This window comes from Oryctolagus cuniculus, chromosome 9 (genome assembly GCF_964237555.1).
Source record: "Oryctolagus cuniculus chromosome 9, mOryCun1.1, whole genome shotgun sequence".
Taxonomy (NCBI): domain Eukaryota; kingdom Metazoa; phylum Chordata; class Mammalia; order Lagomorpha; family Leporidae; genus Oryctolagus; species Oryctolagus cuniculus.
In genome coordinates, this window is record NC_091440.1 from 14033959 (window position 1) to 14050468 (window position 16510).

The window sequence follows — 16510 nt, forward strand, 5'->3', positions numbered from 1 at the left end:
TGGGAACCAGAGTGGTGACGATTCCCTGTTCCAGGAGGCAGTCCTTCCTGTTGTCAGCAAGAGAGCTGCCTAGTTCCCCCTCCCAGCTCTCAGTAGCTCTGAGAGGTACATATCCTGCTTACCTGAAGTACTTGGGGCCAGACGTGTTTCAGATTCTGGAAGTTTGGGTTAGGGATCCTGTCTCACTGTAAGTCCAGGGTGACCATCTGTGCCCAGGCACATGGGCGTGGAGGTGAGCAGGAGCCCCTCCCCATACTCCGGCAGTTGCGGTCCACAGGGTACAGGAGGATGGGCTAGAACAGCAAGAAAGGCGATGGATTCTGTCTGTTCGCCTTGAGCTTGAGGGACAGTGCCTGGCTCGTAACTGGTTCTTGGAGGTCAGACTCCGAGGTAGGGCTGGAGCCAGCTGTGTGTGTCTCCTGAGGGCAGCTCTTCATCAGGGGCTGCCCTCGGGCAAGACTGAGAAGGGTGAGTGTCCTCGTTGTTGGCCAGGTTGTCTGCTGCCCCTGGGCAGGAGGGGCAGGAGGCCAAGGAGGAACCCCGGTGCGGGTCCTGTATTAAGGGCTGACCTGGGGGAGTCTGTGTGATGGTTCTGGAGCCAAGGTGACTGAGAAGATGGGCTGCTAGCAGGGCTGTGGAGTCAGCAGGAGGAGGGAGGCGCGGGTGAGAAGACCTATGCGTGAGGATGGCACTGCAGCGCTGGTGACCAGTCAGCAGGGCCATGCTGCAGCGGCCAGGGAGGCCTGGGCAGGTGCACGGCTGCGGGAGGGGAGCGTGGAGGAGGAGGCTGCCGGGCCCAGCAGGGCGAGCGTGATGTCGGGACACATGCAGAGCCACTCGCGGAGGAGAGAGTGATGAGTTCCAAGCCCAGCTTTCGGGATTGGCCTTGAAGAAAAGGAGGGCCACCCTGCCTCAGTCTCGGGGGAAGGAGCTAAGGAGGTGGCTGCCAGTTCCCAGCTGCTCTCCTCGTATTCCATCCAACGTGAGAGAGGACGTGAGTGGTTGGTGTGCCCCGAGACCCTTGAACCCAGCAGCTGCGTTAGAAGGGTGCAGGTGCAGCCCCAGCCGTTGTGCAGGTTGAGCGGGACACTCCCAAGTGGTGCTCTCTCCTGGAGTACTTAGCAAGCTTGAAAACAAGGAAGCTGGTTGAGGGCTGCCCAGAGCTGCAAAAACAACCTTAACTGAAGAAAATGGTGGACTGTCTCGGCAGAGCCAGGGGTCTCTGGTGGCGGGTCTTCAAGTCTGGAGTAGGGATTCAGCCTTCCCGAGTGTGCACATTCACTGGCATAAAGACATTTGAGACCCGGTTCCACCACTGAGCTCAGAAAAATCACCTAGCTGTTTGTGGAGCGGGGCTTCAAGTATGGATGAAGGTCAGTGGTTTCGTTTGTAACCCAGTGGCTTCAAGTATGGATGAAGGTCAGTGGTTTCGTTTGTAACCAGGGGCTGTTTAGCTTCTCAGGAGCCAGAGGAGCCAAGGCTGGAACTGGCATCCTCGTGGCCCCCGGCAGCCCGTGAGGCCGTGGGTTGTAGGGGCCGTGCCCTTCCTGTGAGCAGAGCTCTGAGCGACAGTCTGTCACCTGCTCTTTCTTCTGGGTAACCCCAGGTGCGTTTTACCTGGGGAGATGCAGCCCCTCCCTGCATGTGTTTGCTAAGGTGGGTGGGGGGTTTTGGGAGTCTGGCCTGAACGTGGGCAGGGCGGCTTGTGCATCGTGTCCACAGGGGCGTGTGGGCCTGCAGCAGGGCCGTCCATGAGCGGTGGACCCCCGGCTTCCAGCAGCCCCGGTGGAGCAGCTGTCTTAGCCTTCAGGGTGTTCCACCTGCGAGAGCCAGAGAGGGCTTACCCGTGTCGCACACACAGCCTTGGGGGTTGCCAGGGTGCTGTGTCTGCCTCACTCGGGTCAGTGCTACAGGGATGGCGCCTCTCCTGGCCCTGCGCTCTTCTCCTCCTCCTGGTTCTCTTTCTCCCTTCTTGCTCCTTTTTATTTCAGTTTCTTTGAAGGAATAAGAGACTTCGGAGGGTTGGCCCGGCATCCTCTTCCCTGTGCGTGTTATTGAGGACAGACGCATCAGGATTGGTGGCCCTGAGCTCTCCTTGCTCTGGGGGTTCTGGGTTGGCACTGGTCCCTGGTGCTGTTGGCATTTTGGGTTGGGCACTTCCTTGTGCAGAGATGGGTGGCATCCTAGGGCCCAGCCTCAGCTTGGTGACAAGTAGCCCCTCCCACTGTGCAGAGGTCAGGATGGGTGCTTGAGTCCTCACGGCTGGTTGGGGTCCTTGGGAATGAATCGGACAGGTGTGTTGGGGTCCTTGGCAGTGAGTACCACAGGTGTAGACAGGTGTGCATGCGACTAATCAGGTTCCCGGCGAAGAGCCTTCAGGAGCTGTTTCAAGGGCGCGGCATTTATGTGACGGAACGGCAGCCTGCTGCTGTTTTCTGGGGTCTGATGGGGGCGGTGTTGCAGAGCTGGGAGCTGGGATGTAAGTGAAGGCCTGGGGCTTATCTAGTGAGCATGAAAGCGTGGCCTGCTGTGAAGCAGTAGGATGCACGTTCCCTGTCACATGTGACAACCAGCCATGGCTTAGTAAATATCCATTTGAATTTAGGAAAATTTGGGCATAAGGTGGGCGAGCAAAGTGCACTTTCTGTTTGAGAGAAGGGTGTTTGGTTTTTTTTTTTTTTTTTTTTTTTTTTTTTTTTTACAGGCAGAGTTAGAGACAGAGAGAAAGGTCTTCCTTTTTCTGTTGGTTCACTACCCAAGTGGCTGCTACGGCTGGTGTGCTGTGGCCGGCGCGCTGCGCCAATCCGAAGGCAGGAGCCGGGTGCTTCCTCCTGGTCTCCCATGTGGGTGCAGGGCCCAAGGACCTGGGCCATCCTCCACTGCCTTCCTGGGCCACAGCAGAGAGCTGGACTGGAAGAGGAGCGACCGGGACAGAATCCGGTGCCCCAACTGGGATTAGAACCCGGTGTGCCGGCGCCGCAGGTGGAGCATTAGCCTAGTGAGCCGCGGCACTGGCGAGAAGGGTGCATTTTTAATAAGCTAATATATCTATTCTAACCTGTTCAAATAAGCATTTAGATTTTTAATTACTTTCATTATACAGCCGCTGGAGCCTTTTCCAGCTTTTCTAATCTAGCTGGGTGATGGTTCTTGCTGCACACATGCTGCGTGTAGTTGTCTAATCCACACAGGCTGCGAGACCTGGGAACCTCACTCCTGAGCTGAAGGACAGTGCTCACAGCCAGCCCGGTCCTTGACCCAGGAGCCACGTCAGTCCTGGGGGACTGGTCTGTGGCGTTTGTAACGCTGCTGATGACATGGAAGAACTGTCGTGACGCTGGGAAGTGTTAAATTCCCCTTCTTTTCTTTTCTGCAGAATCTGAAAGCGGATCCAGAAGAGCTTTTCACAAAACTCGAGAAAATCGGGAAGGGCTCCTTTGGCGAAGTGTTCAAGGGCATTGACAATCGGACTCAGAAAGTAGTTGCCATCAAAATCATTGATCTGGAAGAAGCAGAGGATGAGATAGAGGACATCCAGCAAGAAATCACCGTGCTGAGTCAGTGCGACAGTCCCTACGTAACCAAGTACTACGGGTCCTATCTGAAGGTAGGCTTAAAAATAACGCGTTTTCCGTGACGCAGTGCTGGACCGAGCCCCGAGCCCTGAGCGGCGCCGTAAAGGACTCGTTACAGCGTTCAGGTTATTGGAGGAGGGAGAAATGCTGGCTTTGCTGGTCCTGTCATCTCACACGTCACCTAAGGGAGCATGTTTCAAGTGTTTGATGTTGCAGTTCTGTTTCACACACGAAGGCATTTCTGAGTGGGACTTGGTTGTCAGCAACAGTTCTTATTAAGTCATAATAATAATAATATGTGATATTCAGATGGCTTATGATTGGCAGTAAAAGCCATCAACTGTGGTTTAATTTGATGTTCTTTTTAAAAATTGCTGCTGACAATTGATTAGTTTAGCCACATGTTTTCAAGAAGCAGTCACTTCAGTACAATAGTGGTTGCAGTGAAACGCAGCTCCACGAAGTACCCTTGACCTTGACCTTGACCTTTACTCAGCACTCAGTTTTTTTTTTTTTTTTTAATGTGCTTTTTGTTTTTAATTTGGGGGGCACAGATGCGCTAAAACAGAGAGCTCCTGTCTGTTGGTTCATTCCTTCAGTGCCCACATGGCTGTGGCTGGGCTGGGAGTCAGGAGCTCGTTGAAGTCTCCCATGTGGGCAGCAGGAACCCAACTGCTAGAATCATTACCTGCTGCCTCCCAGGGCTTCTGTTAGCAAGGAGCTGGAGTCAGGAACTGGTACTCTGCCAGGTGATTCAGGTTTCCTGTTTGCTGTCTTAACTGCCAGGCCTAACTCCCGCCCATTACTCCGTTGTTACAGATGGCTTTCTCATCCTGCATGAAACCGTTTTTGGCATTTTAGGTGTGTAGAGTGATCCTGTCCTACCACTAAGAAAACTAGAGAGGATCTCTTACATTTCAACTTCCTTAATAGGGGCTGGCTTCCCAGAACTTACAGATGTGATGTCTGTTCCCATGGGGTTTTGGAAATTTTAAGAATTGGTGGAGCTGGCGCTGTGGCACAGTGGGTTAAAGTGCCGGCCTCCCATATGGATGCCGGTTCGAGTCTTGTCTGCTCCACTTCCAGTCCAGCACCCTGCTGATGTGTTTGGGAGGGCGGCGGAGGATGGCTCAGGTCCTTGGGCCCCTGCACCCACGTGGGAGACCTGGAAGATGCTCCTGTTCCTGGCTTTGGATCGGCTCAGCTCCAGCTGTTACGGCCATCTGGGGAGTGAACCAGCGGATGGAAGACACCTCTCTGTCTCTACATCTTTCTGTAACTCTGTCTTTCAAATAAATAAAATAAATCTTAAAAAAAAATTGGTGAAAAAGCAGACTGCAACAGTTCTTGTGGATCCCAAATCCTAGTAGTTAGAAACGACCAAGAGGGCAGCAGTGGCCATGGGTAAGTTAAGAGCAGGCCTCCCCCTCTCCTGAGTCTGTTCCCTGAATTCCTAAGTTACAGCTTGCACCTTGCTGTGATGTCTGCAGGTCAGTGCAGGTGTTGGTCTTGTAGAAGGGCGGTAGGGTGTAAGTTGAAGATGGGCGTTTTGAGAACCCTTTTGAGTGCCCCATTTTTCCCATGGTATGGACAGTGGCAGTGCGTCATAGTGTCAAATGCATCATCCTGAAGCGGAAGGAGTGAGTTTTGGAGTCAGGTGACCTTGGAGTCAGGTGACCCTGGACCTGGATGTGCTGCTGGTGCGCTTGTATCTTACACTTTCCCACTTCCTTCTGTGTCAGGTGGGAAATTATGGTATAAATACGTCATTGTTGCAAAGACGAAATGGGGTCAGGTGTGCGGAGGTACCTGCCGTCTGGTGGGTGCTGAATTATTCCTTTCTTAACTGCTTGGATTTGTTCGTACCTCGTCCTGTGATGGGGGAGCTGGCAGTGAAGGCACACAGTGAGGCCAAGCCAGGAAACCCTGCCTGCAGGGAGGAGGAGGGTGCCAGCGACTAGAGTAAGTCCGCTTGCTACTTCTCGGGGCCGGGCAGAAGCACTTCCCCAGGGAAGGCCAAGGTTGCTCGCTGTTCAAGTGCTGTGCGGAACAAGAAGTCAGCTAAAGAACCTTAACTTGGACCCCGTCCATTGTGTCAGTGTCCCCTGTGAAATGATTGCGTCACCAGCGTTTCAGTGAATTCCGAGTTGGGTTTGTGTGCCGTGCTGCTGGGGTTATTTTACTAGGAATGGTGATTCTAGGCGAAGGAGAGGTCCCCACAGGGTTTGGTGACGTGGGCCAGCTGTCAGTGGTTCACAGCCTCTTCAGCTGCAGCTCCTCAGCAGACTTGTTGCTGCGTGCTGCATAGACTGCTTCCTTGTGGCCACGCACAGTGTTACCTCCACCCTGTCTAACTGGAGATTCCATCCGTGTGTCCTGTTCTCATCTGAGTCACCGATTCTAGAACATGAGGTTCCAGATCCACTTGGCCTTGACCTCGGGTCGCCTGGTGAAGTTTGTTCATGCAGTGCCCGCTGCTGTAATAAACCTCCTGTGTTTATCATGACTAAGATGGGATGGAATCCAGCCTCTCGCACACTGATGGGATTCCTCCAAGCAGAGCTCACTTGAGAACCCAGGCTCCCGCGGCCCTGTTTGAAGACCTTCCGTCAGTGTGAGGGGAGTGCAGGCTCACGTGTGGGGAGGCTTCGTGCGCCCATCCTAGAACAGATCCTGTGGTTTCTGCCCACGCCCTCGAAGCCAGAACTTGGTCACAGGGCGGCGCCCAGCTTGGGGTGGGGAGTGTCCTGGGTGGAGGGCAGGGCCTGGTGCACAGCTGGCCGGTCTTCACTCTCCGTGAGGAAGTGGAGTCCCGCGGGCTTGATTTTGCCACTGCCTGCCTGCAGTTGCGATGGATGGTGAAGTTCTGTGTTTTCCTGGGCAGGTCACGTTGTCCTTGAGGAAGTACAAATGCTACAGCACTGCCAGGAGTAGCTGCCCTCGATTTCTCAAACCACGGGAAGCAGTCTCTGTCTTACTTGGCTGACCCATTGCCCTTACTGCACAGCTTTTGGTGATGTGGCAGTGCAGGGTGCAGGGCGGGGAGCCAGGCCTGAGTGCTTGTGCGCTGTTGTTTCCTGAGGTTCCTTGGCCCTCAGGGTAACCCTCTTCCCTTTGGTGGGGCACAGGCTGCTCTTCATTGTCCTGCTAGGCTCAAGAAGTTAAAGTCAGCACGGTTCTAGTTGCCAAGTAAGACACATTACATTGACTGGTTAGACAAATGGAACTTTGACCAGGCGTTGGAAATGATTGTGCCCAATGTGGTTTCTGCCACACCCCCCTTTTTAAAAAATATTTTTTAATTTATTTGAAAGGCATAGTTAACTGAGTTACAGAGAAGGAGAAGCAGAGGCAGAGAGAGAGAGAGAGAGAGAGACATTTTCCACCTGCCTGTTCACTCCCCAAATGGCTACGGATGACTAGTGCCGGCCCAGACTGAAGCTGTGAGCCAGGAGCTTCTTCCAGGTCTCCCAAGCCGAGGACAGGGAGCCATCCTCTGTTGCTTTCCCAGGCACCTTGGCAGGGAGCTGGATCTGAAGTGAAGCAGCTGGGACTCGAACCAGTGCCCAAATGGGATGCTGGCATGGCAGGCAGTGGCTTAACCTACTGAGCCACAGCGTTGGCCCCATGTATTTTTTTTTTTTTTTTTTTTTTTTAAGATTTTATTTGGGGCTGGTGCAGTGGCATAGTGAACGAAGCCATTGTCTGTGGTGCCCACATCCAGTATGGACACCAGTTTGAGTCCTGGATGGTCCACTTCTGATCCAGCTCTCTGCTGATGGGCCTGGGAAAGCAACAGAACATGGCCCAAGTGCTTGGGCCCCCACCACCCACGTGGGAGACCCGGATGAAGTTCCAGGTTCCTGGCTTTGACCTGGCCCAGCCCCAGCTATTGTAGCCATTTGGGGAGTAAACCAGTGAGTGGAAGATCTCTCTCTTTCTCTCTCTAACTGTGCCTTTCAAATAAAATAAAATCTTTTTTAAAAAGATGTTATTTATTTGACAGTTACAGAGAGAGGAAGAGGGGAAGAGGCAGAAAAAGAGATCTTCTGTTTGTCAGTTCATTCCCCCAAAGGCCTGCAATAGCTGGGGCTGGGCCAGGCCAAAGCCAGGAGCCTGGAACTCCATCCGGGTCTCCCACATGGGTGGCTGGGGCCCAGGCACTTGGTCCATCTTCCACTGCTTTCCAAGGTGTGCTATCAGGGAACTGGTTTGGAAGTGGAGCAACTGAGACTTGAACTGGTGCTCATATGGGATGCCGGAGTTTCAGGCTGTGGCTTAACATGCTATGCCACAATGAAAACATTTCAGTTCACATCTGTGCCTGCTGTGTCTGGACTTCGCTGTGCCTGAAGTTCTTAGAAAGCATAGTTTCTCTCTCATTTGTGCTCTTTGTCCTTCCAGACGGTTTCAGCAGTTCTTTCCATTGGGGTAGGGGAAATAAGATGCTGTTTTAATACTGTGCATATGGAGAGGTGGTTTGTACTTCATTTGAACTGGAATCACAAGGCCCAATTTAAAGGGCCAGAGAAGAAAGTGGGAGCTGTGCCACAGAGAGAGGAGGGCCTTGGGCGGTGGTTTAGCAGAGAGAGAGAAGACCCCCTACATCCAGTGCTGGCCACCCCACCTGTACCTTCTCTCATTGAGGGTTTGAGTGTCCCTGCCTGGGTGTGGGGGTGGGTGCTGCTGGCATCCAGTGGGTGGGCCAGGGATGTCCCAGGCACAGGGTGGCTGCAGCTGAGAACTGCCCCTCCCGTGGGTCAGCAGTGCTGTGTCTGCAGCTGAGTCCTGGAAGCTTGGTGTAACTAATGTGATTGCTAAGGATAACATTTGGGATTCTGGGAATATCCCAGAGGGTATTTTGGACGGAGAATGTCTGAGCCCACAGTCATGCCCGTTACGGTTTGTGTCAGCTCGGTGAGCATTGTAAGCAGGATGTGCCCAGGCTCAAAGCTTGTTTGCAGTGCTCGGGCCCCTGCAGCCCCTGGCACACTGGCTGGGAAAGCGGAGGCGTCTCCTGGTTGCCTGTGTTCTGGTGTGTGCAGCAGGGATTGTTGGCGTGCAGAGCAGCTGCGACTCTGTTCTGGGGCTGGTTCGGAACTCCACACTGTGCACTAGTAGGAAGCAGTGTGGTCTGTGCTGTGCCTGGAGAGGCAGCCCCTCCCTGAGCGCCGTCACTATTTGGGTTCTTGCTACAAAAATTATACTCCACAGATATTTTTAAAAAGACTTATTTTTAGTTATTTTAATGGCATAGTTGGAGAGGGAGGGACAGAGAAAGAGAGGTTTTCCATCTGCTGGTTCTCTCCCCAGTGTCCAAAAACAGCCAGGGCTGGGCCAGTCCAAAGCCAGGAGCTCAAGGACTTGGGACGTCTGCTGCTGCTTTCCCAGGCGCATTAGCAGGGAGCTGGATCAGAATTAGAGCAGTTGGGACTTGAACCTAACCGGTGCTCACATGGGATGCTGGCGGCTTTACCCGCTGTGCTGCAGCATTGGCCGCCACAGACGGTTTCTGATGCCTGGAGTGGAGCAGTGATCTGGAGACCTCACCCAGCTGACATTTGTATGTTTTCTAGCAAACACTTGATGACAACGTCAGAACTAATCACCTGGTTTTCAGCTTTGAACTTGGACTTAGGGGCATGTTAATGAATGAGAGAGCAAATGAGGTACTGATACCTTGGCTTTCTTTTCCCTTGTGTGTGCTAGGGTTTTTGTTACTTTTTAAAAAATTAAGAGTGGTGTGCTGTTCTGTGAAAGCAGAGATCCCACTGAAATGCCTCTGAGCCTTAGACTGAGTTCTTAGCCCACAAAATGACCTGTTTTAACTGTGTTAAATCAACTGTTGGTCTCTTTCTCGTTGCAAGAGAAAGATGAGAGTGTTGCTGTTCATGACATCATCATCCATCTATGGAAGATCCTTCTGTTTCAATGTGTGTTTGTGTCCACAATAGATCCAGCATTGTTCTTTGTACTGTGTGTGGGTTTATTTTTTCACTACTACATAATATTTGTTAAAATTTATACACAGTGAAAGTCGTCTTTGAGTGGCCAGTTTTATGTTTTTAAGATATGTGTAGATTGTTACAAGTAGTACTACACATAGGATCCAGACCAAGTCCAGCATCCTGCAGAATTCCCAAGAAGCCCCCACCCTGGAATCACAGTGTGCAGACTTTTGTCTGCAGCTCCTTGCGGGTGTCGTGATGCGTGTGGGACTCCATGCCCACGTGCCTGCATGAGTCAGATTGTTATTTATGGTGGAGGGGCGTGCTCTTTGGACTGCTGGACGGGTGTACCAGGTTGACTTACTGAACACTGGGTTATTTCCAGAATTTGACAGTTCCGATCATGGTTCTGTAGATGTTCCTATAGCATTTCCATATGCACGCCAGGTCTGTGTCTCTCTAGCAGGAGCACCTGCAAGCAGGATCGCTGAGCCCTCTGGTAAGTGTCTGCCTGCCAGCTTCCCAGGGTGGCTGTGGTCACTGTTCTCACCAGCACTGGGCATTGTCAGTATGTTTTGTGTTAGCCATTTAGCAGGTGGGCAGTGGTGTGCGAGTGTAGCCCTGTTGGCTTAGATTGTACGGATCTTCTCATACGACTCTGACTGTTGCTGTGTGGGGCTCGGGGCGCCCCTCTCTGGGGAGGGAGTTCCTCCCTACAGCTAATGCTGCTGTGTGGTGGTTCAGAGCAGCCTAAAGAGTTCACACTCCCACCGCCCAGAGTTTTTTTTTTTTTTTTTTTTTTTTGGGGGGGGGGTAGCAGGGCATTTCTCTCTGTCTCTCTCTTTTAAGGACACATAATATTGAGCTGTAAGTCATGTATTTTTGTAAAACGTGCAATCCAGTGGTGTCTGATACGTTCGTTTTGGCTTTGATCTTGGAAATGCTGTGTTCCTCTTCTGGGGATGGTCTCTCTTTGCCTAGAAAACAGCCCCATGATTGCCTTCTCTTCGCAGCTGTTCCAGTTACTCCCTAGACGTGCTTTCCCTTCCTGATGGCTTGTGCTGGGGGCCTGCCCCCCAGTGCTCCCTAGGGAGCACTGGCTCTCGTGGGACAGCTGAGACCAGAATCTGGGAGGATTTTGTGTAGTGAAAACCCGGAGGCCTGGAGTGGGTGTTCTTGGGAGTCCTCTTGCCTGTGCTGTGGTGGTCGAGAAGTTACTCTGTGAGTGACTCTGGAACAGGTATTTGAGCCCAGCCTTTACCCAGAGATACGTAGCCTCACAGCACTCTGCTGGGTGCATTCTTTGGTCCTCCTCCTTTGTGTGATGCACAGGGACCTCTAAACAGATTTCTGTAATTCCTGCAGCCGCAGAGGCAAGGATCAGACGCCCGCAGGCAGTCTGAGTCTGAGGAAAAGCGCGTATTTCAGAAAAGGACATGAAGTGATGCATCATGGGATGTTTACAGATGGGTTTTCTAGGTGTGCGGTTGGTTGGGGGCTGTTGGCTTAGCGCACACAGAGGGGCCTGAAGAAGCGGACCTCACCTGTTAGGCACACAGAGCAGCGTTCCCCTGGGTTAGACACTCAGCTTAGTTACTAGAGTTTTGTTCTGTCCGGTTGACTGGGCTGAGGTTGGCTTCTGGTCCAGTGCTGCGGCTGGGTGTGCTCTCCTCCGGCTTGCACTGCCTGCAGGCCTTTTCTTGAGCTTTGGGACAGGGCTGCCACAGGTTGGGGAAGATTTGGGGGTTGCTGTTGATGAATCAGGGTGAGGAGAGGGTGTCAGCTTCTTTGGAACTGTTTGGTAGAAGACATAGGTTGTTTAAAAACCTACGTCTTCTAGGGGCTGGCGCCGCGGCTCACTTGGCTAATCCTCCGCCTGTGGCGCCAGCACTCGGGTTCTAGTCTCGGTTGGGGCACTGGATTCTGTCTTGGTTGCTCCTCTTCCAGTCCAGCTCTCTGCTGTGGCCCGGTAAGGCAGTAGAGGATGGCCCACGTCCTTGGGCCCTGCACCCGCATGGGAGACCAGGAGGAAGTACCTGGCTCCTGGCTTCGGATCTGCGCAGCGCACCAGCTGTAGTGGCCATTTGGGGGGTGAACCAATGGAAAAGGAAGACCTTCCTCTCTGTCTCTCTCTCTCTCTCTCTCTCTCTCTCTAACTCTGCATGTAAAAAAAAAAAAAAAAAAGCTGCACTGGACAGAGGGCTCTTCGTTGAGGAAATGCCATTAGCTGGCTTCCTACGTCAGGATGCAGTGGGAGCCTTTCTCTTGGCTCCTTTATTCCTCGGGGGACCTATTTCTGGACACTGTTCTTTTTGTCAGTTGAAGCCCCCTTCAGAGACAGGCAGACTCATCCCTAGAAGAAGGGGCATAGCCACGCCAAGTGCAAAAGGCACAGTACTTTCTTGCCTTGCAGGGACTGATGCCGGCCCGCGGTCAGAACTTCCGTTAGAAACAGTCCTTTAAATTCTCTTTGGTGTCTCCCTCTCCCTCAGAGAGGTGGCTGCTCCGTCAGTGTCACCCAGACAGGCACATCTTCCTCTCCAGTCCCGTGCTACCTCCACAGGCGCTAAAAGGTGCCCTCCTGGCTCCAGCTAGGCCAAGGTCAGCCCTGCTCACCTTCCTGAGCTTAGAAGCGAGCGGAGACAGAAAGCTCTGGTTGTCTGCTCCTGGTTGAGGACAGGAATTCCCAAGACAGTGGTCTTGTCCTCTGGGGGACTCCTGGTGGCTTGCTCTGTCCCTCCTGGCGCATTGGGATACATTGTGGCCACCATGAGCCTCTGTTGCCGTTGGAGCCTTCTGCTTGCGGTAGGTGGGGTGGTGTCGGCCGGGCTGCTGCTCGCTGCTGTCTGGTTAGCCCTGCGTTTCCCCAGAGCAGAGCTGCCGGGGAGACGGGCTGCACCGGCACGGCTGGGCGTTGGCAGAGCATCTGTTCTGGCCGCGGTCTCGCCTTCCTGTCAGGGGAGTGGGTGTGGAAAGGAATGCTGTGTGTCCTGGTGAGTTGTCCTGGTGTTACTGTTTTCTTTAAGAGCTTAGGTGTGGGCTGAAGAGAAATTTTAACTGTGTCCTTGGAGAAATCTGCTGCTGGTGAACTTTCAGTTTTCCCATGGAAAAGTAAAAACCCTTTGGACTGGAGCATGGCTGGTGAGGAAGTGGATTGAGCCAAGAGTGGTCCTCCGTGCTCCCTCGGCAGCTCATGCTGCTGGTGAGGAGGGGCGTGGGGCTGCGGTGTGGAAGGAGTCCTGCCCGGTCCTGCCGGTGGCCGTGTGGGCCAGGTGGGGGCGCCCTGTGAAAGCTTGTGTGAGTTTTAAAAGAGCATGAAAATGTTGAGCGTTGTCTGGCCTTCCACTCACACTTCACCTTGGCGTTGGGAGTCTGCGGTCCGCTTGGGTGCGGCACTCTTGTGGGGCTGTCACTCGTGTAGACTATGTTGGAAGGTTCCTCCCAGTTCTTCCAGGGTCTGCCATGTCCTGGCGATCCCCGCGCGGTTCACCCTCTGAGAGGACTGCAGGCTGCGGCGGCTTCAGTGACAGGCAGCCGTGCAGACCGCACGTTCACGTGGTGGCGGGAGGCCCTGAGCCCAGCGCCAGGAAGTGCGTTTCATTCCTGCCTCGCTTCTTGATTTGGTGATGTGCTGAGTTTGTTGTACTTTTTCTGTGTTTGTAATTTTTTTTTTACTTTTAAAGATTTCATTTGTTTAAGATTTATTTTACTTATTTGAAAGGCCGGGGGTGGGGGAGAGAGGGAGAGTGATCTTCCATCCACTGGTTCACTCCCCAAACGGATGCAGTGGCTGAGGCTGGGCCAGTCTGAAGCCCACAGCCAGAAACTTGATCTCAGTCTCCGACATGGGTGGCAGGGTCCTGAGCACTTGGGCCATCTTCCTCTCCTTTCCCAGGCACGTTAGCAGAGAGCTGGATTGGAAGTGGAGCAGCCAGGACTCAGGGCAGCGCTTCCAAAATAGGCTGCTGCTGGTGCCACAGGTGTTAGCCTAACACTTTGCTCCACATCGCTGGCCCTACTTTTTCTGGCTTTAATCAGATTTCTGCCCCTGTTTACTTTCTTTTTTTTTTTTTTTTAAATTTGGTTTATTTATTTGAAAGGTAGAGTTACAGAGAGAGGGGGAGGTCTTCTGTCTGCTGGTTCACTCCCTAAATGGCAGGGGTGTCACCCTAGGTGCGTACTATAGTCACACCAGGGGTCATCACCCTGAGTGCGTCCTGTAGTCACACCAGGGGTCATCACCCTGAGTGTGTCCTGTAGTCACACCAGGGGACGTCACCCTGAGTGCATCCTGTAGTCACACCAGGGGGTGTCACCCTGAGTGTGTCCTGTAGTCACACCAGGGAGTGTCCTGAGTGCGTCCTGTAGTCACACCAGGGGTCATCACCCTGAGTGTGTCCTGTAGTCACACCAGGAGGCGTCACCCTGAGTGCGTCCTGTAGTCACACCAGGGGTCATCACCCTGAGTGTGTCCTGTAGTCACACCAGGGGGCGTCACCCTGAGTGCGTCCTGTAGTCACACCAGGGGTCCTCACCTTGAATGTATACTCCGTGTCCAGCAGAGTTGTGCCTGGGAGCACTGGCCAGGCTGGAAGGTCAGGGCAGAGGACATGGAGCTGGGAGCCTCTAGATCAGTCGCTTGGCGTTTCCAACTTGCTGGAGTGGCCTGAGGGGGCAAGAGCTTGCAGAAAAGACCCCCAAGCCCTCGGTAGGCATAAGGGACACTGGGAGGAGCCCAGGCTCCACAGCCTGGGCCAGAGCTGAGGTTCTGGAGGGAGGGAGCAGGAAATGTGTTCACAAGGATGTGAGCTGCGGGAGCCACTAGGACAGCCGGGCTGGAGCTGGGCGAGCGGCTCGTGCCAGGCTCTGTGCAGGTCAGGAGTCTCGCTGGCCCTTCCCGGCACCTCCGCCCATGCAGCTGACTCGCGTTAGCTTATTGATCAGACAGTACGGTTTTGCTCCTAGAGTAAACCTTCTCTTGGAAGCACCCGTGTCCTGAGAGTGACAGAGTGGGGTACAGCCGCCTCAGTCCTGGTTCTCTCACTGTCCCTCTTCTCTGTTCCAGCCCTTGCTGGCCGTGGAGAGGAGGTGTTGGAGGTTTCCAGCACATTCCATGTGGCAGACAGCTCAGGGCCCCTGTGGAGAGGCTGTGCAGCCACCCTCCTTGGGTTCCTGAAAACTCAGCTGCTTTTAGTCACTGTGGTTAATTAGAGACTCCAGAGTCTGCAACCACACGAGAGGTGTGAATAACATGGCACCAATATTGCTGGAACCCTCTGCTGTGGTTCGCTTGCTTTCTTGTATCCGCGTTTCAGAGTTTCAGCAACGATGTGAACGGGCATGTTGGCTCTAGACAGGAGGTGCGTGTTCCACTCACTGGCTGTTGTGAGAGAAGGTGGGCCCGGGTGAGGGATGGAAACACGGGCGCTCCGCTTGTTGAGTCTCGTGTCGGGCCTGCCCAGCCCCTGTCGGAGCACTGCCTCCATCCTGTCCTGGCCCGGCTCCATGACTGGGCAGCAGCAGGCGAGGTGTGGGAGGATGGGTCTCAGCTGAGCTGCTGGGGCTCGCCCCAGGGTGGCAGAGTCCCTCTGGGAGCCCCAAGTAGCTCCTTGCTGACTGTGTTGAGTTTGTTCACATTGGGCTCAGCAGGTGTCCGAAAACCTTCTCAGGGCTTTGAGTGCGCCCAGGGAGGGGTAAGAGGCAGCATTTCTTAAAACGTTATACCTGTGGCGCCTGCCCGGTTAGTGGTGAATTTTGATGGCAAACCCGTGGTGTAGCCGCCCTCTGAGAGCAGCTCGGAGTGCCCTTGGGCAGCATGAGCGTGTGGGTGAACACGGGTGGCAGAGCCTGGTGACAGCTGTATTTGGAAAGTCTTCCTTAAAATGTTTGTGTTGTGAAAGTCAATGAAATGAGAAAGGGCCGTGAAGTGGTAAATGAAAGGCAGTTACGTAGCACGTTAATGTTCCAAACAGAGGGATTTTTCAGTCGGTTTTCTGAGTGTTATGGGGGTTTGAGAGAAAATAAGCCCTGAGGAGTTGCGTGCATCTGGTTACTGAGGAAACCTGCAGTAGTTCAAAGCAAACAGCCGGAGCGCTTCTGATGAGCGTCCTGTGACCCAGAGTCTCCTTGTCATTTTTCCTTGAAATCCGTCTCGCGGTGTTTCTAAGATCCCCTCTGCCTCCCTCGGGAGGGTGTGGTTCTCTCTTGAACCTTTCGCCCCTGGAGAAAGGAAGCAGCTGTTGTGCTGGTGGCATGTGGCTGTTGGGCGGCCTGGTGGCCCACCGCCCCGCCCTGCCTTCCCACCCTGACGCCGAGCTCTCAGGCTCTGCTCCGGAACTGGCCCGGGAAGTTCACAGTCACCTGCCCCAGCGCTCAGGCAGCTGGAGGTTCCCGTTTGTCATCCAGGTGCCCTGTCCCCAGGCCTGAGTAAATGACCTGACAGATTCCCTAGGGGCTGGGAGACACCGTGGAAATGTGTAGACGCTGAGGGCACACCCAGGAGGAACGTCAGGCATCGTTGGAGCTGTTTTCAAGAGAACCAGGTTCAGGGTTCACATGAAGTCACGGATGGTTTCCTGGGACAGACAGTCTGGAAATACAGCTCCCAGAGCATTCTCCCCAGGGCTGTCTGGGATGCCCCCGCCCCGGGCATTCCCTGTGGCGATGGGGAGAGGGTGGGAGGAGGGGTCCGGGGAGCCTGACCCGTGGGAGGACGCTGTCTTGTGGACGAGGTGTGGCTGCAGCTCCTCACACCACTCTGCAGCCCTGGATGTGTGCTTCCTTGTGTTCCTGCTTCCTCGGCATTGCCCCGTGGGCCCCCATCCCAACCTGCAGGGTCTCGTTCTGTCCCAGCCTTGCCCTCACTTTGCCAGCGGGGCTCAGCAGTGCCGGTCATGTGGGGCTCGTGCAGAGCCCCTAGGTTCTTTTTTTTTTTTTTTTTTTTTGACAGGCAGAGTGGACAGTGAGAGAGAGAGACAGAGAGAAAGG

The 16510-nt window shown here is 53.8% G+C and overlaps 1 protein-coding gene across 5 annotated transcripts in view; it reads left to right on the forward strand.

Annotated features, from left to right (window-relative positions):
* Nucleotides 1–16510, forward strand: part of STK24 (serine/threonine kinase 24) — a 92799-nt gene that overhangs the window by 36008 nt on the left and 40281 nt on the right. For all 5 annotated transcript variants that reach the window (XR_007921145.2, XM_051850520.2, XM_051850521.2 and 2 more), the window contains exon 2: nt 3377–3607. Coding sequence is in view for 4 of the 5 variants with exons in the window: in XM_051850520.2 (XP_051706480.1) it covers nt 3377–3607 (231 nt within the window). In the remaining variant the exon portion in view is untranslated. The remainder of the gene's footprint in view (nt 1–3376; nt 3608–16510) is intronic.